Below are 23,934 nucleotides of genomic sequence, written 5' to 3' on the forward strand. Positions count from 1 at the left end.
TAAATTATTTGTTGCAAGACTCATTACTGCTACTATCAGAACTGTCTGGGTGTCCTTCTTCTACATTGCCATCTTTTCTTTCAGCAGATCCTGGTATTTTATGACTTTGTGTCATTCTGTACGTAAGACAGTGTAGTCACTGGGTGTAGCAATTTCAGTGATCAATGGTACTTTTGCCTTCTTTTCATGGACTGCAGTATCTGTTTTTCTTGCATCTGTTTTTTTGAACTGTTGCTAATGGGTGATTCCCATGTGATGTAAACTTCAGCATTTTCTATAATGCTTTGCGGATCATGTTTCCAATGGTTTTCAGCTACTTCAATATTATAATGTTTGCACAATCCCCGATGCAACATTCTTGGCACATTATTATGCCTTTCAGCATACAGTTCTTCTGCCATTAGTATATTGTAACCAATAACAAGATGTACAACTGTTTCCAATTCTGTTTTACAAACCTTACATTTGTCTATTTCTCCCACATGTTCAATGACTTTGTAAACCAACATGTATGTAGTCCACTCTCTTGGGCTGCCAATATTAATCTTTTGCCTTTTGGTTTAAATTCACCTGTACTTAACCATTCCTGCATTTGATCCTCATCCAGGAAAAAAAGAGGTCATTGTTCCCCTCTACTCATCACTCATTAGACCCATTATAGAGTACAGCGCCCCTTTTGGTATGTACCTCACAGGACATCTACAACAACTGGAAAGGCCGCAGAAATACCTCACAAAGAGGATTACCAGCCTCAAACAGATGCCCTAAGCAGACTGTCTCAAACAAATCCAGCTTTACTCCATTGTATATCACCTACTCAGAGGCGATCTCTGCCTAACATACAAAGCTATGTCTAACCCAGAGCTGTTGGACATGCTCCACTTAAAGAAATCCCAATCCCTCCAAGCTACATGCTCTAGGGACCTAAACCTTGTCACCACAATAAACAGAACATGCTGGAGGGATAGATTCCTGTCCCAGAGACTTCCCATACTCTGGAACAAACTACTTATCTGTATCAAACAAAGCTCCTCATTAGCACTCTTCAAGAAAAATCTTGATGATTGGATGGGAAATAGAAAATTCACCTTGGGGATCACCTCTGTGGCTCTGCTCGACAGAGACACAGGAGAATAATTTTCTTGGGTGGCGAAAGCTAGGGTACCTTTTTGGCTAGGCTTGTATAGGCCCTAGGGCCAATAGCCTAGTGCCTACCTATGAACCTATGAACGTAAGGTTGTTCCAAGAGTTTTCTGTACTTGCAACTGTATTTATACATTTTCCACGTTTCTTGCCTTCTCATCTCATCTTTCACCTTATATTCTTTCTTTTGTTTTTTGGCACATTCAGTTGCTGCCTGATTTTTATCTATTTCTGGTTTGATTTCCATTCCAGCTTGACACCAATATGCTTCTACTAAACTAAGCATTGAACTCATCTTAGATTTATTTTCCTCAAGTTTTAATATTTTCACTGTATTTGGGCTTTGTGAGGTCAGTAGATATGTATGCAGACTTACAATTGCAGATTTATAGATGTAATTAGTATCAAGGAGGCCCAGTCCTCCTTCAGAATGGGAAATATATAGTGCTGGTATACACTGTTTTTTATAAATCATTTGATAAACATGAAGGATCCTTCTTGTTTTCCTCTCCAACTGATCCAATACCTTTTGGGACCAGTCAGTCCCTCTAGGACAGGAAAAGCAAATTGGTTTATAACTTGGACTTTGTTCCTAGATGTCAGTGCTGTTTTCAGTAAATTTTAGACTTCTAAGATATTCCTTACTAAGTTTTATTCACATTTGTTCGGGTTTTATTGTTGGTCCTTCATCAATTCCCAAATATTTATGCACTCCCTATTGCTCAAGTTCTTTTATGTCACATTCCTGTCCCAGGTTGATGTTTTCTTGGTACTGCAGCTTTTAAGGTTGCTTTTGCACATTTATCAAGACCAAATGACATTCTTATATCATCTGAAAAAGTTTTGACCACTTGCAGGTGTGCTTTCAGTTCCTCATCTGATGAACTATACAGTTTTAAGTCATCCACAAAAAGAAGACTTTACACTTTGTTGTTTTCTAGGAGCCAAATTGTAGCCATGACCTAATCTGTTAAGTAGACAGCTTAATGGGTTAAGGGTAAGACAAAACAGCAGTGACAGAGAGTCACCCTGAAATATCCCCTTTGAATTTTTTTCCCAAGAATAATATTCACTGCAAAGTGGTTTGCCACTATTTTATGGTCACTGTAATGTAATTGATCAGTGTAGGGTGTATCTTATACATTTAAAGCACTCTTTCATCCATGAATGTGGAATACTGTCAAATGCTTTTTGTAGTCTATCCATGCCATACGTAGATTCTTTCACTTTTTACAGTTCTCCATTATGACTTTATTTAACAACAAATTATCCTTTGTTCCATATGACTTTTTTTGTTACCTATTTGTTCTATTGCCATGATTGAGTTTTCATTTAAATGACTATAATCTCTGTCAGCATCAATCCTTGCGTATAGGTTATACATTGTCAGAAGGCAAGTTATTATTGGTCTATAATTTTTAGGATAGCTTGCAGGTTTGCTCTTAAGTAGGAGTATTGTTTTTCCTGTTTTTAACCAGGTTTGTGACTGTTCAGGGTGCGCATCGAAATAGTTCTTACTCATGGCTGAATTTTCATGTAAAGATGTTAATACATTTAGCCAGAAGTTAAGTACTGCATCTGGGCCAGGGGCTTGCAGTTAGAAGCTTTTCTAAATTTTCTCAATTTCTCTGGCCGTTACTTCATCCCATTTCATATCCTGTGCATTTGAATTTTTTCTTTCTTTTACTTCTTCTATCCATTCAGTATCTTTGTTATGTTCCACAGGATCTTCATAGATATTTCTCCAAGATGTATCTAGTTTTTCTTTTTTGTTGGTGTTTCATTTCCTTTTGCCTTTTTTTCCCAATTCTCTATAATATAAACCTTTTTAGGAGTCATCAATAAAGTGCTTATTTTGTACTTTTCCTTTATATTTATCTGCATATCTTCTAGGCTTTTCTGCCTGTGCTGATATTTTTAGTTTATTATTTGCTATATTGCATGACAGAGTCTGCTCTGTTCTTATACTGTGCATTGCTTTTATCATGTCTTTCTTTCTGAGTATTTTTGTTGACTTATTCCCTCTTCTATACTTTTCTACCAGTGACACTTCTAGTCTTAATTGCTTTATAGTTTTCTCTATTTGATACTTCCATGATGACATTTGATTTCTCCCCTTCCTTTTCCCTTCCTACCCTATGTTTTTGGTGTTAAGACTTTCTGTTATTAATTTTGCTGCACTGTAATTTATCCTATTTACTTCTGTTATATTGTATAAATTTATATGAACAGTCCTAATTACTGTGTTCATTTGTTTTATCAAACTTCTAACTTTTTGGGCATTGCTGACTTTCTGTAGTCTATTTCTTTCTTTGATGTTAATATGTCTGTCCATCTTTATTAAATCAAGCAAATTTTCTCTTAGATCATTTTCTTCTAAACTGAAGGCACATTCTTTGTTCTTCATTTCCTGTGGGCATCCTACAGAAAGTTTCACAGCATCTTCCTGTGCCACATCCTCTTTAGTTTCATCCTGTGTCATCTGTTGCTATGTCACATGGGAACTCACTGGCCTATCACTCCACAACACTGACTGTATCAGAGTTGCTACAGTTTCCTGTTCCATCTCTTGCTGTGAAACTCCAACTAAACGTTTGTACTGGTTTCCTAGTGAAGGCTCCAAAGTATCTTCATATAACAACTGATCAGATGTTTTCCTCTCCAATGGTTTCGCCTGAATTTGAGGATCCATTCCTCTATCCTGCTGTGGTGTTATCAGAGTTAGATTTTCTGCACTAAATCTTTTACTTTACAGGTAATCCATAACCTCGGTTTCTATTTCTTTAACTTCTCCATTACTAATCCTCTTTTCTACTTTTCTTTCTTTTTTTTTGGATTGTGAAATTTTCCAAATCTGGATGCCTTTGCCTGTATTTCTCTTCAAATATCTTTGGAGCTGCTGCTCTTTTTGTATTGATTAATTTTGTTTTCTCTTTGCATAAATATTGCATGATATTAAATCTCTTTTTCTTTCCCATGTCCATATTTCTTCTTCAGATGTCACCTGCTCCTGCTGTTTCTCTTTACTTGGGGGACTCACTGTTCCATTATGGTGTGATATAACCTGTGTTAGACTTTCTACACTAAATCCTTCACTTTACATGTATTCCATTACTTCAGCTTCTATTTTGTTAACTTCTACTTTACTAATCTTCTGTTCTATGTTCCCTCTTTACGATCTAATTTTTTGGATTGTGAAATTTTCCATATCTGGATGCCTTTGCCTGTATTTCTCTTCAAATATTTTGGGGCTGTTTTTTTTTTGTATTGATTAATTTGGTTTTCTCCTTTGCATAAATATTGCACCATATCAGATCTTGCTTTCTTTCCCATGTCCATATTTCTTCTTTATACCTTTCAAATATCTCAAGATTTTATTCTTTATATTTTCACATTTCCTCAGGTGCTGGATCTATTTAATGTTTTTTATAAATCTGTTGTATCAATGAACACATTTTTTTATGTGAAGTTTCTGACAGTTTTTCTTGTGCAACTATTTTTCTTTCCTTTAATTTCTCTCTTAATCTCTCTTAATCTTTTTGTATATCTTCTGTCTGGAATTTCGGAGGTTCTTGCATAAAAGTAACAATACATAATTTCTTTCAATAGTCCACTCTATCGTCTTTATGGCTCTTCTTTGGCCTATCAGTTTTTGAGATTTCTGTGGACTACTACTTCCTTCTACAACAGGGCACCCCCCCCCCCAGGACTAACCCCATTGTAGGAATGTTTCCATATTTTGAGGATTCTACACTGCCATTTTTTCCAGTCCTGGCACCAGCACAACTACAGGATTGGGCACTTTTTTATCCTGGATCTTGTGCACCCAGCTATCTTTTTATTTTTAACTTACTACTGTCCATGATATATGCTATATAAAATACAGTCTATATATCAGTATCATCTTAGTGATATTTTGTGAAAAACAAGTCCACCTTGTGAAGGTACTCACCAAGACCTGAGGATGAATTCAATTCCATCAATACTACTCTGCTCTGCTTTGCTTGCTGATCTATCATTTCTCCACTCGGACCATATATGCCTACTGTACTACAGAAGTGATGATCTTTGTTATTATTTATGAGCCCATGAAGTTAGGCTACCATATTCATCAAGTGCTGTGCATGCTGTGTTGTGTTGACAGGGCTGTCATTAGTGGATTTGTAAACCTAGCTGCACTAATGACATGCAGACCAGTACTTTCATGAATAGTGCATTGATGTGCACATTGCACACTTGTGGTCTGTACACTGGTGTCAGTTTCATTCATGTATTTTTCTGAAAGACACTTCTACTTAGTGCACTAGTGTACTCTTCTGAAGCTTGTTCTGTTGTTCACTTAAGTAATGTGACGTTTTTCTGCTAGATGTTGTAATTCACTGCCTATGTGCTGTTTGAACTACATAATTGATATGTGTAACAGAAAAAGACACATTGCTAGATTGAAGAATCCCATAAGCTTCAGAACAGAGAGTACAAGGGCTTGACCTCACACTATTTCTATGCACAACACAAGAGCCATGAAGAACAGACAGCTTTCCATGTAGCGCTTTGCTGTTTGCAGTCCTCCGCAGTCACGGGCAAAATTATTTCATAAAAAATATTTAGCTCACTGCCCATGACTGTGGATGACACTTCATTAAAGTATGTTAAAATGAAGGGATTTGGCTGAATGAGCACTCTCATTGTTTGGAATGTTGCAGCATCAGTGTTGTTGGCAAGGGCAGTGAGCTTGTGGGAACAGGTCTGACATCACCATAACCATGCCTCTCAACACTGCAGATTCCAAGATTAAGAATAACATTCTTGCTAGTCCAGTACATCTATCCAAATTCAGAGACACTTGATTAGCATGCAGTTTGCATATCAAATCAGGTATGACTACATTTATGTCATGTAGATCTCATAACTTTCAACTGTTATTTTCGCAGAATGTCCAGATTTTTTACTCATATTTTTGGTTCGTTTCTCAAAAAATTGTTGTTTTCTGGCAAATGTCTGACAAATCATTGAGGACTGAAGTCAGAAAATAATGGCAGACATTTGATTTTCAGACTTCATATCCTTCAGAAAATTCATGCTAATGTAAAAACTGTTATTCTGTCAACTTTCTAAGTTTGTAAGAGCAATATTTAAAAAGTGTCCCTATTTTTGCACCTTTGATCCCCCCATTATTTGTGGCTTTGTCCAGATTTTTTGTTTGAAAGGTTTGGTAGATTTGCAGGGTACAAAGTATAACCACAACCATAAAAAACATTAGCTGTGATTTAGAAATATTTTCCTCATTGTGTTTAGAAATTGTGCGTGACGATCAGCATACACTGTGAGCAGTGAGTGAAAGAGTCCAAGCAGCATAGCTGCTCACTGCTCATGGTATGTGCTAATTGCTGTATAATGATATTGTAATGAGTAACATTATTAAAGTGAGGTGCTCCATCAATGTAAATGAGGCAAAACAAAGTGTTGAAGTAATTCAGAGATGTACTTAGAATATAATCTGGTGAGTAAACACTAGTGTTATTGACCTTAGATAAATCCTCATGTACATGCAGGAAAGTCTCGGAGCCATGCTAGGGGTGGCCATAGCATTAGTTAATGTGTGTATGCAACAGGCTTTTATTGACATTACGGGTTACAGCCATGCATGTTGCCATCCACAGAGGTGTTGTATCATCTGTCTGCTCTTAACATTTCATGACCTTCACAATGCTGACACTGTAGACTGGTTACATGTGGATAGGGATACCATGCAGGAGGTGGCCTTGTCGGCAAGCCAGTGGGAGTCATGCAAATCACATTCTGGTAGATACAAATGCAGGTGTCCCTTTACATATACTAACTAAAGGGACCTTTCAGCAATCAACAGGGGACATGGTGGCGATATCTCAAGCATCCACCTTGAAAATACTCCATTAGTGTCTCAGTGTTATGCTTCAGCATGTGGGGGAGCATATGTGCTTGCTTAGAGGACAAAGCAAACACTATGAAGGATTTCTATGAAATGGCCCATTTACCTGAGGTGCCAAGGGCCAAACTCTTCACCCACACTGAAATAAAGCCCCCACCTGATGAACAGGGAAAAAGCTATATGAACTATGAAAGGTATCACTGTATCATCTTCCATCTGGTCTGTAATACACAGGGATCATGTACTGTATGCCTCCTAGCCACCCAGGCATTTACCATGACTCCCATGACTCTTACATATGACACATCTGTGACCTATACTAATACTTTGAGAGGGGTGATTTCCCCCAGGGCCATCTTATTGGTGATGCTAAATATCCTGTAGAGACATGGCTGATGACATCCATCCAAAATTCATGGACTATGGCAGACAGTACCTACAACTATGCCCTATTAGAGGTCTGGGTTATTGTCGAGTATGTGTTTGGGCTGCTAAAGGCATGCTTTTGCTGCCTGTATGTATCTGGTATTGCCCTGCAGTATGACCATGGCACATGCAAAAAATATTTTCAGTGTGTACCACTTTACCCACTAGAATTGTTTGGAAGCAGTTGCAGTAGGGGGCATATTACATCTCGAATATGTTACACTACAGCAGGCTGTGGAAGACCAAGCAGCAGAGGATGAACTTGCTAGACAGAAGTGGGCACAGTATGTCATGGCACTAGCAAAGAGGCAGCAACTTGGACCATAGTATAGCACATACACGGTAGTAAAAGTAATGCATACAAGCACAGTGCCAGGCAACCCTTGCCCATGCATAAGCTGGCCACACTGTGCATCAGAAATAGGTAACCCAAGTAAACAAAATACAAAGGGCAGGGCACAGTTATCATATTCACAGGTGAGAGAGGGATCACAAGTGTGCAATGCCTTCTCAAGGAAATGTGTGAGTGTTGTACAAACTGAAAATTTAATACTACAGTGTTCATAAGATGTGGGGCTGCAGGGACCTTTTGAGGAATATTTGGTGAAGAGGTCTCTGGCAGTAGGTGTTTGAGTATGTGAGGCAAGCTGTAGTGGTGTGTGTGTGTGTGTGTGTGTGTGTGTGTGTGTGTGTGTGTGTGTGTGTGTGTGTGTGTGTGTGCATAATAGTGACACAGAAAGGAGCAGGATATGTCACAGCAGTGGTTGCAGCAGTGTGACTTGATATCATAGACAAATCCAGGGTATGTAAGGAAGGTGAGTGGCCATCTTGTGTGCATTCCAACACATGGGAGTTGCCTATACCAGGAGTCTCACAGATAGTGCCATGGTCCTGACTAGATGCATGTGTACAGTGCAACAATGATCATCTTCAAGACAAGCCACAACCTTTTGGATGCCCTCTCCTGGCCACAGGTATCTCTAGAAATGATATTGCTGTGGAAGTTGTGCTGTTACTGCTGTTGCAGCTACATGATAGTGACCGTGGCATTCTACATCCATAATGACTACCATCCGTGGAAGCAGATGTGGATTTGCTGTTGTGCACATACATGCCTTAGGCTGAGCAACCATGGGAGGACATGCCTTGAGACAGTATGTGCTCAGCTCTGTCAAAGGTGTCAGCTGTGTGGGAAGTGGACTCCAAAAGGTTATCCTTCACACCCTGTAGTACCCTTACCATCTCTCCAAAGGCTGAGGTAGCACTAGCCCATGCCTTCACCATGGACCTGCACATACATTGGTCAGCAGCACTAATGTATCTAATTTGGGCAGATAGCAGTACCCATGCCTTCAACATGCAAAAATAAACACACCCTCTCCTTCCCTGCCCTATAGGCTTTTGGCAGACACTGGTGCCTGGCTCATTGGGGAAAATATAAAATCCTCACTACAAATGTCCATAATAACCTGTCCAGTGTGCTTCCAGACATTTGATACTAACACCAGTGCATAGCTCATCATCTAACAATTCTTCTTCTAACATATGCCAATTGTGAGATATTGCAACTCATATGAGGTGGGTGCTTAATATAGGATGTGGTACAAAACTTCTCAGAAAACAAGCAATTTCGTAGCTTATGAGACTTCAAGAAGAAAGTGGGATTAATTAGCCCCCTGCTGCTCAGGACTGAATGAGTTATGCAGCATGGGGCTTTCCAGCTAGGTAGATGCAGCTGAGTTGCTTCTTTCAAGTAAGGCAGGATGACTGAGGTGCATGGAGTAGGCAGATGGTTTGCATGCGCAGCTGTATTCTGCTGATGATGATCTGCTTGAACAGATGGAGCTTTCCCACAGTGGCAGGACTGGAAAGTAGGAGATGGAAAATAATACTCTGTCAACACTGATTTGTACTTCAGTCTTCACAAAGTTTTACTCTGAGTTGATGATCTCCAGTAAGATCAATTATAAAGTGTAACCTGTTGCCCACTTGTTCTTTTACAGCCTGCACCTGTGTCTTCCACCCAGACCCATATCGGATTTGCCCTGCTCAGATACATAGCTTCCTCTAGCTCTAATCCTATTATCTCTTCCCTAAGCACTCCCATTTATTTTATGTGACTGACCCTTTATTCTGTCTCTGTTTTTCATCATGCTACAGTGCTCTTTGCCCTCTCTTCTCTTTTCTTTATGGATCAGCTGCATAACCTGACTCACTGTGCGTTTGCATGCACATTCACAATTCCATCATTCACATCCCCTTTATCTCCTTTTCCCAAAAATGAAAACCTCTATTGGCTGCTGTTTACCTTCTCCAGAGGTGGTTCCTCGGCATGCTCAGCTATTTGTGTCCACTGAGGCTGATACCCTCACACTGATCCTCATTGATGGCCTGCTTTGATCCCTCCCATGTATATCCTGCTACCTACTGTTCACTGTTATATACCTGACAGTCTACTCCCATGCCCTCATTATTCAACTCACCTCTGACAAAGCTCTCAATGCTGTAGGTGATAACTGCTTTCAGTAACACGTATGTTCATCCTCTTCGTTTTGGCACACAATTACAGCTAACAAGATACAAGCACATTCTGAACCTCCTTCTTCGGCACTCCGTTATTTGTTTCCACACTCACTTTTATTATCCTTGCCGTCCCATTCCATACTTCCTGCCATATTATTTTCTATTTTCAATACCCAACATAACATCTCAGTATTTCCTTTCACATCATTTATAGGTTTATAGGTTTATAGATTAGTACTAAGCTAACTGCCCTTGCGAGCCATTTTAAGCCTAGCCAATTATCCCTTGTGAGACTCAAACCCTGCACCGTGTGCTTGCAAGGCAAACACCTTAACCATTAGGCCACCCTCCCAACCCTCCCAATTTCCTACCTTTGCTACATAATATAACATCTCAGTATTATTTATTATATCAGCAGTGAATTAAATTGCCCACTGCGCTATTTCTGACATCTCTTAGCATTCTATATCTGTCATTAGATTCTGCAGTTTACCATAAAAGAATTTGCCTTTCAGATTACCCAACTGCATCTGACTTAACATTTTGCTGTAGTCCGTTGTGTTCAGATTGTCTGACCTCCATCCTGCCTCACCTTTTTATTGTTCAGGTTCAACTATGCCTGCCACCTCATTTTTTCGGGTAGTACTCCTGGTTCTACCTTTTCTGCCCAAAGTCCTATATACCACATCCTCTAGCTTTCCCCTTGCAATCCCTTTTCTGAATCACACATTTCATGTAAACTTAGCCCCACGTTAACATTCATCTCTGGTGCCCCTGTCACTTACAATATTGCCCACTACTTAGCAAATACATTGAAATGCATTGGCATGCACTGACTAGTTTCACTTCAAAGACACTACTGCTTTTCAGTTCTTGCTTGTAGTTTTTCCTCTACAATTCTAGTTGCTACCCTTTTTACTAATTTTAAGTCACAATATTCAAACCAATTCCAGTCCTGCTTAGCCTCATCTTCCATAAAATTCAACAAATAAAAAACACAATCCTCTGCTCACCTGAAAATTGTCAGTGTCACCAGTACATGGTCTAACCTTGAATTCTGGTTAAACCAGAACACATCTAAATTTACTGCCATCTCTGAATCCTGGCTAGTGAATAGTTCCAGGATATCTCCCACTGTTAGAGACATCTACCACATATTTAATGAGAATACTCTTGGAAAATGTAAACAAGATAATGATCTCATTCTGTTTCAGAATAACTCCAAAATTATCTCCTCTTTACTAGCCAAAAGCAACACTACCAATTCAAAAGGGCCAAATTGGACTCTTTTTCAACTCATACAAAAGAGTCACACTAAACTACTTCTTGCCAATGTTTAAGTTGCACATCTTTATATAATTAGCAGTGGTGTAAAACACTTTAAACTAGCCAAAAAATACAAGCAAATGAATTATGCTCAGTGATTTCAACTTAGACTGGGTGAAGAGAAGTAAATCAGCTTTCACTTTCCTTCATTGCATAACTATACACAAATGATAACTTCAGGTCCAAGATCTGACCCAAATCTAATAAATCCCCATCACCAACCTTATTATTACTAATATCCCAGACAAGCTAAAGTATTTAACCATCCCAAACCATAGCGCATTCCAGCATATATATTGGAAATCCTAGGCTATGATACCAAATATCCAGGAACAATTCTGATCTGAAAAGCCTATACCAAAGCTGTAGCAAAGGAGCTAGTTTTTCTGTTGTCCAAGATAGGGATACTGAAATATTTACTGATCAGAGGACCCCATTTATGTCCAAATTAATGCATCATCTAGGCCAGTGTTTTAGTGTAAAATCAATTCTGGATCTCAGCATTTCACCCCCCGACTGATGGCCTAGTAGAGCATTTCAACAGATCTTTGAAGTCTATGTTGAAAAAGTCATTGAGGTTTGCGAATTGGAATCATATCCTATCTTACCGCCTGTTTGCCATCTGAGAACTACCACAGGTGTCAACAAGATTTAGTCCTTTTTAAATTCTATATGGCTGACATCTCAGATGTTGTTATGCATCACCAAAGAGACACTGGAAGTGAAGAAGAGTACTCCAACATTATACCAGCCTGTATGGCAGATTAAATGTAGTGATGTAACCAGATGGCGCAGTGGTGCAGCAGTAGCATTGTCGCCTCACAGCAAGAGGTTCTCTGGTTTGATTCTCGGCTGGGATGCCTTCTGCGTGGAGTCTGTATGTCCTCCCTGCATTTGTGTGGGTTTCCTCCAGGTATTCTGGTTTTCTCTCACGTTACAAAGACATCTATCTGGAGCATTTCTCCCTGGGCCTCCACTGAAAATTGACTTCCTTCCAAGTTGGATTTTCCTGGTTAACAAATGATAAATAAAAAATAAATAAATAAATAAAAATGTGTATAATCTGATGTATATGGAAAAGGTACAAGACACCCAACAAGAAGTATATAACACAAATGCAAGAAACAGAGAGAGGTCCAAGTCTCCTCTGCATTAATCATGTTTTTATCCAAGTGACAGGGACCCTTTGAAAGTATGAGTTACACAGTTAGAGAGAGATAGGAAAGAGATGCTCCAAACAAAACAGGAAGTCTTGGAGATAGGTATGGACAGCCATGGTAAGTCTAGAAGCTAAGGTCGTGGAAGCTGATATGGAGAAAAGGCTTTTGTCCATACCTCTGGTCATGACAGATGAAGCATTATCAAAATCCTAGAAATAGGAGGTACAGGAGTTCCTATTACAAAACAACAAAACAAAGAAATACTCTCTGATCTGCTTGGTAAAACAAATGTAGCATATTCAAACATCATAATTAAACCAATACTGGAGAAAAGATTAACTTGAAGCCCTACAGGATCCCAGAATCTCCTAGGAAGGTACTCCAAGAGGAGTTGAAAAGGATGCTCCAACTAGGGGCTACTTAATGATCAACTATCAAAATGAGTAACCTTTTTGGTTCCAAAACCACATGGCATCTTTAGGTTGTTCAATGACTTCAGAAAACTTGGCAGTATTTCTAAGTTCAATTATTATCCTATGCTTAGAGAAAATGAACTGACAAAAAGGTTAAGGAAGGCTATGTGCTTATTTACCCTGGACATAATGAAAGAATACTGGCATATTCTCCTGTCTGAGGAAGGCTAAGGAGAAAACTGTTTTTTCAACCCCTTATGGCCTATTTCAAGTCAAAGTCCACCCTTTTGACCTTCATGGTGCCTAGCCCCTTTCCAATGGTTAATGGGCAGGGCCCTTAAACATCACACTGCTGCTTATGTAGCTGATGATGTGAATGTTCATTCAGAAAACTGGAATTTACACCTGGGTACAAGCTGTCTTCAACTCTTTTCAGCAGGTAGATCTGTCAGGGAATGCCTGTTAAACCAAAGTTGGCATTACAGAAGTAAAATATCTGGCTTATACTCTATGGAGGGGGGATAACAAAGCCAAAGAATGTAAAAGAGGAGGTAGTAAGGGGCTGGACAATACTTCACACTAAGAAGCAAATTAGGCCCATTTTCGGCATGGTCAGACATTAGAAAAAATTCATGCCACACTTTACCAGCACTGCCTGCTCTCTCACCAACCTGATTAGGGGTAAGATGTCCATGAGGATTAAATGCCCCATGGGGTCAAAGGATGCCCTGAACAGCTAAAGAACATGGTGTGCTCTGATCTCATGCTGGTGCACCCTGAGTTTACAAAGAGATTCATAGTTTACACCAATTCATCTGATGTGGGTATAAGAGCAGTACTGCCCGTAAGGTTGAGTGTACAGGAGTATCTAATTTGCTACTTGTATAGAAAATTGATGAATATAGAGGCCAGGTATTCAGCCACTGAATGCACGTACCTGGCTATAAAGTGTGTGTTAAGGTCTTTAATATACCACCTACTAGGAGAGTGCACAGCCTTAACACTAACCATGCTTCCTTACGGTGGCTTTATCAACAAAGGAGGGGTATGTAAAACTCTGTAGGTAGGTCTTATCCTTACAGCCCTTCACTTTTAAGGTACAACATAGACCTGGGGAAAACAACCATACTGTGGATGGTCTGTTCAGTGTGTACAGACCATGAAGTGGTCATTTCAAGCTAGGAAAGTCAAATATTATGTAGCATGGTTGTTCTCATCAAAAGAAAAATGTACAAAGGGATATTCTTGTGAGTTGCATTTGTGTTCTCTGCATTATGTATGTAATACATACATTCAAGGGGAACTCATATAATGTTATATAAACATTAGATTTTTGACTATCTCCATATAAAGACTTGCATACTCTAATATGCATTACATGAAAATAAAGATGAACACAACTTTATATCAGAAATCATGAACTCAGTGCATTCTTTATCAGAAATTTATGATATAATTTTTTTCTGGGAGTTTTTTTTTAGAAAATATCAAATTGTTTCAGAAATGTCATATATTTCTATGTACCACCTGTTCGACTCACATAGCCATTTATTCTTTTCTCAAAAAACATATACAATTGACTTTTTCAAGATGTTAACTCAGTATAATCTTGAAATTACATTGTGTACTTTTGAAATTGGAATTAAAGTAATACTTATCTAAAACCTGATTTTTCATTTTAAACATTTTTTTTTATTTTAAACAATGCTTAAACATTTTATTAAACTGCAATTTACACATATAGTAATTGAAAACAAACCATAATGGCATTTTCATTATTTTTATGGACTATACATATGTTTTCTTTTTAACAGTTATCATTCACTGTGACATTACATACATTTTTCAATTTCTACCATATCTCAAATCTCATTGCTCCTCCTTATCAGTATTTTATGTGTATTGTTCCCACAAATTCCATTTAAGTCTATGTAATTTGCTCGTTTCCCTTTCTAAAGATCCCCGATCCAGTTCTGCTATCTCCTTTGCAATATTCAGTACTTCAGTCACAGTTAGTGTAGATTTTGATTTCCATTTTCTACTCACAGTTCTTTTGGCAGCCAATAACATTTAACTTAGTAAAGCCTTATGTCCGTTCAGATCCTGTGTCCCAGATCAAAAAGAATAATTTCCTTAATTACAACCATTTACTTCACCAACATTTCTGACAAAATGGTCTGTAGGGAATTTTTAAAATCTACTGACTTGTTACTCCTAGAAAATAATTTTTAACAGCAGCTTCTCTACCAGAGCTGTTATTCACGTAGTATTCCCCTATCCCTTTCTATTTGCCTACACTCTATCATTCCCTGGAAGCAAAGGCAATCTCTAACCTGTAGTCCAAACATCTGTTTGGTCCCATGCCACTTTTTCATTTTAAATTGTATAGCAAAATATGTATATTCTATTTGCTCAGACAGACATGTATATTTTTTTATCTTGTTCTACTTGATCTAAGAGCTATTAGGCCATGCAACGGGCTATGTAAAACCAACCAGCCATGTGCTTTGTCCAGAAAAGTTTGTAAGAATATCTTAAAGCAAGGCAGAGATATTGACAAGAATAAATGATGGAGAAGAATGGCTATTGGAAAACATCAAATTACAGCATTTGCAAAACATTAATTTTAAAACAAAGCTGCAAATCTCTGCTGATTTTAGAGTAGAAGGTATAAAAAGTGGTATGATCTAAGGGTGGGTACTGATCAGGTGTAAATGGTTGCATGACACAGTTGCCATCCATGCCAGTGAGTCCATGGTCCTGTAAAACATAACTATGTAGTATTGTTGTGACTTCAGACTTAAGAAGAATATACATATCTCATACCAAAGTGATTGTGTACATATTTTTAAAGGTTATTACTTAAAATGATATTAACATTGATTTCCTTATTAAAATTCAAAATGAAATGCCTAACTGACTTTTAACTTAAAAACCCAATGTAAAAAAAAAGTTTTGGTTATAATTTTCTAGTATCATTCCCTGAAAATTTGAATAGAATATATCATACTGTTTTGGAGAAAATTATATTCATATGGTAGAAAAAAAAAGAATAGTTGTCTAAGGACAGTACTTATAGTGGTTTCAGGCACGTAAGCAGTGAGACAGTTCCCTGGGGACACATGGCTGAAGTGACAGTAAGCTGCAGAAAAATATGGCTGTTGTAGATTCCCTGTGGGAAAAGAGAACAATGCGGTGCCATGCCCACAACATCAATAACCAAATGCACAGGGGAAAGAAATGTGCATGGCCCCCACGGCAACATGCGACAGCAAGCAGTATGGGAGGTATTATCAGCAAGATGACCAGTGGGCATGTCAGTGACTCAGTGGCAATAAAAATGCAGTACACAGTGGGCAGTGCCTTTATAATTGGTGTGCGTGGACCATTACCCCCTTCTCAGTGTCTAAAGAACATTACCTAAAATACATACTGGAGCATAAATGTGACTATAGTAACATGCAGGATTTTCTCCATGCTGTAGCACACATGTTTTAGTTACATAAGCATGTACTGTACACTGAGCACAATACTCATTACTTCTTCTGCCTCCATGCATTTGGTTATTAAAGTTGTGGGCATGGCAGTGTATGCATCTCTTTGCCCACAGGGAATTTGCAACAGTTATATTTCTCTGCATCTGCTGTTACTTCAGCCATGTGTCTCCAAACAAATGTATCACAAGGAAATGTCTCACTCCCTGGTTGCCTGAACCTGCAATATAAGTAGTACAGATTAAAGTGATCTGCTCTCAGCAACTGTATTTCTGTTTTTGTAAAAATGAAAGATTGTTATCAATCAGTGATGTAGAACTAAATACTAGATCCCATCAGCATAACATCTTTGACCTACAAAGCCTGAGCATACGTAATACTATGAATTCTAACCACTTGTAATTAGTTTTGTTTAAACAGATGTATACATACTGTGTATAACTGGAAACATTATTATGAACAAACAGTGTAGTGCAATAGAATGGAAGATGATAAAGTTTACCTTGTGTGAAAAGCATCTTTTGTGATTTTTCATTATCGGTATTTTCAATATTGATCGTAACCATATGTCTGTTGCAGCTCAGGCCTCCAACCGTAATTGGCCAGTTCCATACACTTTTCTTTGGATCAGTACGCATGTTCTTCCTTGGAGTTTTGGGCTTTGCAGTGTACGGCAATGAAGCTTTGCACTTTAGCTGTGATCCAGACAAAAGAGAAATAAACCTCTTTTGTTATAACCAATTCAGACCAATTACCCCTCAGGTAAATAACTGTGTGCATTTTGTGTTTGTTATAATATATGTGTACTCAAAGTCAATATTGTTATTTGTGTGTGTGTGTGTGTGTGTGTGTGTGTGTGTGTGTGTGTGTGTGTGTGTGTGTGTGTGTGTGTGTGTGTGTGTGACTGTATTAACAAACCTGTAAGCAGCTGTAGTGTTAAAGTGAATATAAACAGCATAATATCTGTTGAAGCTGAGTTCTTGCTATGTATTCACAGCAATAAATACAAAGTTTCTGTGGTATTCCTCACATTAATTTGTACTAGACTTTAGTACTGAAAGCTTGAGTTTGGCTTGGGACTAGTGCTTGTTAATGCCAATAAGGGATATACAAATGTGTGATTTGGTCCATTATTTAATTACTGCTTGCACTGAATCTATTTAGCAGGGTTTGGACAGTTCTGGTGTGTGTGGGTGGTGGTGTTTATTTGTGAGTGTCTGTGTGTGTGTGTGTGTGTGTGTGTGTGTGTGTGTGTGTGTGTGTGTGTGTGTGTGTGTGTGTGTGTGTGTGTGTGTGTGTGTGTGTGTGTGTATTTTTCTGTGTGTTCATTCCTAGTATTCAGAAAAGCTTACCACTATCAGAAAGCCTTAACATGGTTGTATCCCACCCACAGTACGGTTTTTCAATTCTTAGATTGCCTTACCGCTGAGGTTTCCAGCTAGCAGAAGCCTCAACACGGAGTGCGGTCCGGTCCCTATGGCAGGGCTGCATGCTAATTTGATAATACTGGGAAGTGGCTAATGCTAATTAGCCATGTGCTGTTCCCCAAATAATGCAGCAGCTCATAGTTTATGCTGCCAGGTGATTCAGAAAACCACTCAGATGCATAAATTACCATTATTGTAGGAAAAAGTGCATGCCATCAAAAGACGGTGGTCACCTATTCCCTCGTATGGAAGCAGTCACAGAGTAGTTCAATTCAGTAAACACTTGGGGTGAGGGTATGTGTGTGTGTGTGTGTGTGTGTGTGTGTGTGTGTGTGTGTGTGTGTGTGTGTGTGTGTGTGTGTGTGTGAGTCTGTGTGAGTGTGAGTCTGTGTGAGTGTGAGTCTGTTTGTGATTGTGATTGTGGAGGGGTGCCTTTGTCAACATGATCCGTGCATGTAAATTTGAATGTGTAACTCCCCTACTCTTACTGTTAAGTACCAATTAATTAATTTCAGATTGGAAAATTTTCTCTGGTGACTAGGTGAAATTCTAGTTTGACATGCTGGCTACAGGAAGAAATATATGCTACTTGCAGCTATTCCACTGTGATGTTTCTTGCCTGCCTATTCTAGAATTTCTGTACAAGACATACAGTGACTGCTACTCAAAACAATAAGAACTCTAGTACTGTTTTTGTAACCTTTTGGCAGTATGTATTATATAGACCATGTTGGTTTTGAGATGATTTATTATTGTCTTTTTTTCTGGGTGGTCCTGTTATTTATTATGGTTTAAATAAAAATAGATTTGTCCAAAAAATAACAGTGAAAGGAATCCTGCAAATACTTGGGACAGAGCATATTTTGGAAAGTCAGACTTATTTTACATTCTTATCCCAATCATAGCAGAAGCATGTATTGGTATGTATACACTTTACTGCTTTGCTGTAGACACTGTTTGCTGAAGCTGCCCACTACATTCAACTCATAAACCAAAAATAGAAAAATATAAGATCTTTGCAGTCTTGTTATATAATTGCTAGAAGCATTGTAATGGCAATATCTTCTGCAGAAGAGGCAAATTCAAGACTATGAGAGGGGACTTGCCTCAATAATAGCATGTCTTAATTTAATATAACATCCTGAAGTCACAGCACCACGAGTTAAGTTATATTTTAATAAAAGCAGCTTTAGAAAAGGTTACCCGAGTGCTAGACCTTAAGACAAGCCGCTCTCCCTTCACAGTAACCTTTCCAAGTCAGAAACTGTCCTGCTGCACTGATTTTCTGCTAGCATGAGAATCAGTGCAGGGAGTAGTCCTGTTGGTTATGGCAGATGGTAATGAGACAAATTGGGGGGACAGCTAATAAATTAATCATGCTCTGTCTCCAAAAAATGCCTACAGATTCCAATTTATAGAACTGCTTGGCTGCATAAATTACCAGTCAGCAGAAAAAATTAACACCATCTAAAGATGGTTGATACTCATGAACTTTAATGGAAGAAATCCTGATGTGAGTAAGTTCATTGAAGTTCAGTGGAGACATGTGGGTGGGTGGGAGTGAGAGAGTGTGTGTATGTCCATAGGGGCATGAATGGAGATAGATGAATATGTGTGTGTGTGTGTGTGTGTGTGTGTGTGTGTGTGTGTGTGTGTGTGTGTGTGTGTGTGGTTGTGTGTGGTTGTGTGTGTGGTGGTGTGTGTGTGTGTGTGTGTGTGTGTGTGTGTGTGTGTGTGTGTGTGTGTGTGTGTGTGTGTGTGTGTGTGTGAGAGACTGGGTTGTGCGCCTGTACCAACACACTGCATCATGCATGGGTTACCAGTGTACACTACTGTCAGTGCTAGTAATAGAAAAATGTGATTCAGTGACATGTAAATAAGCCAATAATGAGATTTTCCTCATTGCAGCTAAAACTGTCTCTGAATTGCATTTTATATTTATCATGTGTTAGGCAATTTATTTGAGAGCAAGAGATTTCTCTGAAACCCAGAGTTTGTAATTCTGCTTATTGCCTTTCAGTCTTATACAGCATACATTCCAAGAAAAAATCTTCCAAGAACTGCCTCAAAAGTAGTATTTCATCAAAAGAAACAGTACTTTAGAGGAGACACTATAAATTCTTGTTTTTGAGTAATGTGTGGCACCTTTCTTCCCCAGGTGGGGGATGCCACTGTGACACCTGTGATAATTAAACAGTTACAGCCAACAAAACTTGCAAGCAGGAACCAGCTGGAAACAAATGTAAAATCCACCAGTACTTGACAATAGAAGTGCTTTATTCATAGAATAAATCCAATAAAATTGTTATAAGTGCTTTCATTCCAAAAATTGTATATAGTTACAAGGAACTTCATCAGATCTAGAGCAAATGAACTGACAAAAAGGTTAGGGAAGGCTATGTGCTTAATTACCCTGGACTAATGAAATACCACTGGCATATTCTCCTGACTGAGGAAGGCTAAGGAGAAAACTGTTTTTTCAGCCCCTTATGGCCTATTTCAAGTCAAGGTCCACCCATCTGACCTTCATGGTGCCCAGCCCCTTTCCAGTGGTTAATGGACAGGGCCCTTAAACTTCATACCCCTACACTGCTGCTTATGTAGCTATGATGTGAATGGTCATTAAGAAAACTGGAATTTACACCTGGGTACAAGCTTTTTTCAACTCTTTTCAGCAGGTAGATCTGTTAGGGAATGCCTGTTAAACCAAAGTTGGCATTATAGAAGTAAAATATCTGGCTTATACTACTAAGCCAAAGAATGTAAAAGAGGAGGCAGTATGGGACTGGCCAATGCTTCACACTAAGAAGCAAGTTAGACCCATTTTAGACAAGGTCAGACATTACAAAAATTTCAAGCCACACTTTACCAACACTGCATTCTCTCTCACCAACCTGATTAAGGGTAAGATCTCCATGAGGATTAAATGGGCCATGGAGTCAAAGGATGCCTTGAACTGCTAAAGAACATGCTATACTCTGATCTCATGCTGGTGCACCCTGATTTTACAAAGAACTTCATAGTTTACTTGATGCATCTGATGTGGGTATAGGAGCAGTACTGCCCTGAGGTTGAGTGTACAGGAGTATCTAATTTGCTACTTGTATAGAAAACTGATGAATATATAGGCCAGGTATTCAGCCATTGAATGCACAAACCTGGCTATAAAGTGTGCATTAGGGTCTTTAATATACCACCTACTAGGAGAGTGTACAGCCTTAACACTAACCATGTTTCCTTACGGTGGCTTCACCAACAAAGGAAGGGTATGTAAAACTCTGTAGGTAGGTCTTATCCTTACAGCTCTTCAATTTTAAGGTACAACATAGACCTGGGGAAAACAACCATACTGTGGATGGTCTGTTCAGTATGTACAGACCATAAAATGTCGGCATGTTTGTACAGTATATCAGTGTAGTGCTGAAGCAGGATGGAAGAAGGGCTGTCTTTGTGGCTTGTACCTTTGTCTCTATTGTTTTTTAAGCATGAAATTTTAAAAATGTTATGAGCGATGACAGAAATAAGAGGAAAATGATGGGCATTATGCAAATCTCTAGACAGCTGACAGAGTTATCGTACTGCTGGCAGTCATATCTCTCAGCTGTGTCGAGTTTTGCAGATTTTCCTTGATTTTTTCTCAAATTTTGCCCTGCCGCTCATAAAATATAGTAAGGTGGGGTTAAGCAGCATATTCCAAAAGAAAGTCCAGCTGCTCGGTGATGTTTTTGTGGCTAGATTTATTGGTATATGTTTGATTTACAGCCCAATCAGCATGCATGATTTTGAATATTAATGATCATTTATTGTATAATTTGTTTTATATGTCATCTACTCTGTGAAGAGTCAAACATTAATATTTGCTCCTTTTCAAGGACCAGCTTTTAGACTGCCAATATAATAATGCTGTGTGGTAAGTAACTGTAGTCTGCTATGAGCCAGAGCAGTTCTCATTCAAAAGGACACTTTCTCACCACCATCTAGACTAAAACAGCAAGTGTGTCAATTTCATGTCTTGCAAACTATCTAGAGCCTTATCATGGCTTAAAGTAATATGTCTCATATAATTGCAGGTTTTCTGGGCATTGCAGTTAGTGACTGTACTAATTCCTGGAGCTGTTTTTCACCTCTATGCTGCCTGTAAAAGTATTGACCAAGAAGAAATTCTGCAACGCTCTGTCTACACTGTGTTCTACATTATTTCCGTGCTGTTAAGGATTATCCTAGAGGTCGTTGCTTTCTGGCTTCAGAGTCATCTCTTCGGTTTCCAAGTCAACCCAGTCTACATGTGTGATACTAGTTCTCTGGGTAGAAAAGTCAGTATCACAAAATGTATGGTACCTGAACATTTTGAAAAGACCATTTTCCTTAGCGCTATGTATACATTTACTGTTATAACAATAGCGTTGTGTGTTGCAGAGATTTTTGAAATTCTCTGCAGGCGTTTGGGCTTTTTGCCATCTACATAGTTAAGATGTACAGAACTAACTTCCGTTTATAAATGTCTGCTTTGCACTTTTTACTCTAACTTCTTTCTCCCCACACAACAGGTGACACACACACTTCACAGGATATAAATACTTCTGCACAATTCAGCCACAAATCACCAACGAAGGACTGTTTATTTGTTCCTGTTAAAACTCTTTTAGTCAATGGACTTTTAGATAACTAAAATAATATTTAAGCACATGTATATTCTTTTCCTGGAAATTAAACATTTAGCATTTGCAGACCAAGAATTTTCAATTGATAGCAGTTACTTGTATTTCAAAAACAAATACAGCTTATCAGCTCTTGTCAGTGGTTTACCTGGCAGTACACTTGCCTTTGATGTTGAGTAGCTCAAAAGGCTGTTGGTTTTGTCCCCTTACCAGGTGCTTGGATTCATGTTCAGCCGTTTACACTGTAGAGCAGTATAAAGGTGGTACTGCATTCCTGAAGTGCTATTCTTCAAATGAGATGTTAAATAAAGGTTCCCATCTGAGATGGTGGTAGCATTCTTAGGTGCTGAAGATACTAAGGCAGATGCTGAAAAGACTAGAAGAGGTTTCCTTGTTCTCTGATCATGTTTCTCCATCTCTGATGTCTCCTAAAAACAGGACATAGACTAGGTGCACCCAGTGCAGTCAAGAAATAAGATATATATATATATATATATATATATATATATATATATATATATATATATATATATATATATATCCCATGGCAAAATGCCTGCACCATTGTATGACTTTCTGTGTTAACAGGGATTTCATAGGAGAGCAACATCTGATTCAAATAATGAAATTTGTATTCTTGAATTTTGCATACAGTTATAAGTAAATAGTAGGGCATTGGCTTTTCCTTGTATGAAGTAAAATGACATCATTTATTTTATGAAGACTTTTATTCTGTTTTCTAACTGTAATTCTGGAAGTGAAAACAGTACTTTATGAATCTGAAAAAGCAACTAACACATTTTATTATGAGCTCCATCCATACACATACACACATTTATGTACACAAATAGAGGTTTAGAAAAATACAATGTCATAGCAGGCAGCTATCAAAAACAATAATCACATTGCTAAAAAGTAGCTACTATAAGCACTGTTGCTTGCTATAGGAAAGAACAAAAAGGCTACACCCCTAATAAGTACACAGTTCAGAAGCAGGTATGGTCAGGGTTTACCAAAGTACTCCATATTAAATGCATAATGTAATAGGTGTGTTAGCTCACATTACATGCATGCAGCCACTGTTAGGTGCTTAGTGTTGGCATGCAGTAGAAGTTGGAGCAATGAAAATAGATATGTTTATTCAATGACAAGATACTGCTGGCCCTTTTCCAGATCATGTTAACTTAATGACCTTCTGGCCATTCACATTTGAAACCTTGCAGGGATCTGCACACACAAACACACACACATGTATGCATGTGCAGACACACACACACTCGCACACAGACACATACACACACATTACATCCTTTTGAAAGACAGTAGACAACAATGGAAGGAGAGGGCTAGTAATTTCCCAGTTAGATTGGAGCAATGCTGGCAAAATGTGAGAAACAGCATGGATTCATAATAAACACCAAAGAATATCCCTGTGGTTCTGGGAAGAGCCTGGTGA

General features: G+C 38.5%; 1 protein-coding gene across 1 annotated transcript; it reads left to right on the forward strand.

The window, feature by feature from the left end:
* The first annotated feature begins 16,162 nt into the window (after nt 1-16,162).
* On the forward strand, nt 16,163-22,475 carry GJE1 (gap junction protein epsilon 1). The gene is made up of 3 exons (XM_044071032.1): nt 16,163-16,186; nt 16,973-17,155; nt 21,891-22,475. Exons 1-3 carry the CDS (start codon nt 16,163-16,165, stop codon nt 22,284-22,286), a joined length of 603 nt encoding a protein of 200 aa, XP_043926967.1. The 3' UTR covers nt 22,287-22,475.
* Nucleotides 22,476-23,934: the final 1,459 nt, after the last annotated feature.

The sequence above is a fragment of the Protopterus annectens genome, chromosome 1.part0 (genome assembly GCF_019279795.1).
Source record: "Protopterus annectens isolate FY-2018-M chromosome 1.part0, PAN1.0, whole genome shotgun sequence".
Lineage (NCBI taxonomy): Eukaryota > Metazoa > Chordata > Ceratodontiformes > Protopteridae > Protopterus > Protopterus annectens.

Bases quoted from the DNA above. Each gene is read 5' to 3' on its own strand.
- GJE1 (XM_044071032.1), top strand. From the start codon at position 16,163: ATGCGACAGCAAGCAGTATGGGAG. The intron at 16,187-16,972 runs GTATTATCAGCA...TGTCTGTTGCAG, and splicing joins GACAGCAAGCAGTATGGGAG to CTCAGGCCTCCAACCGTAAT. The intron at 17,156-21,890 runs GTAAATAACTGT...ATATAATTGCAG, and splicing joins TCAGACCAATTACCCCTCAG to GTTTTCTGGGCATTGCAGTT.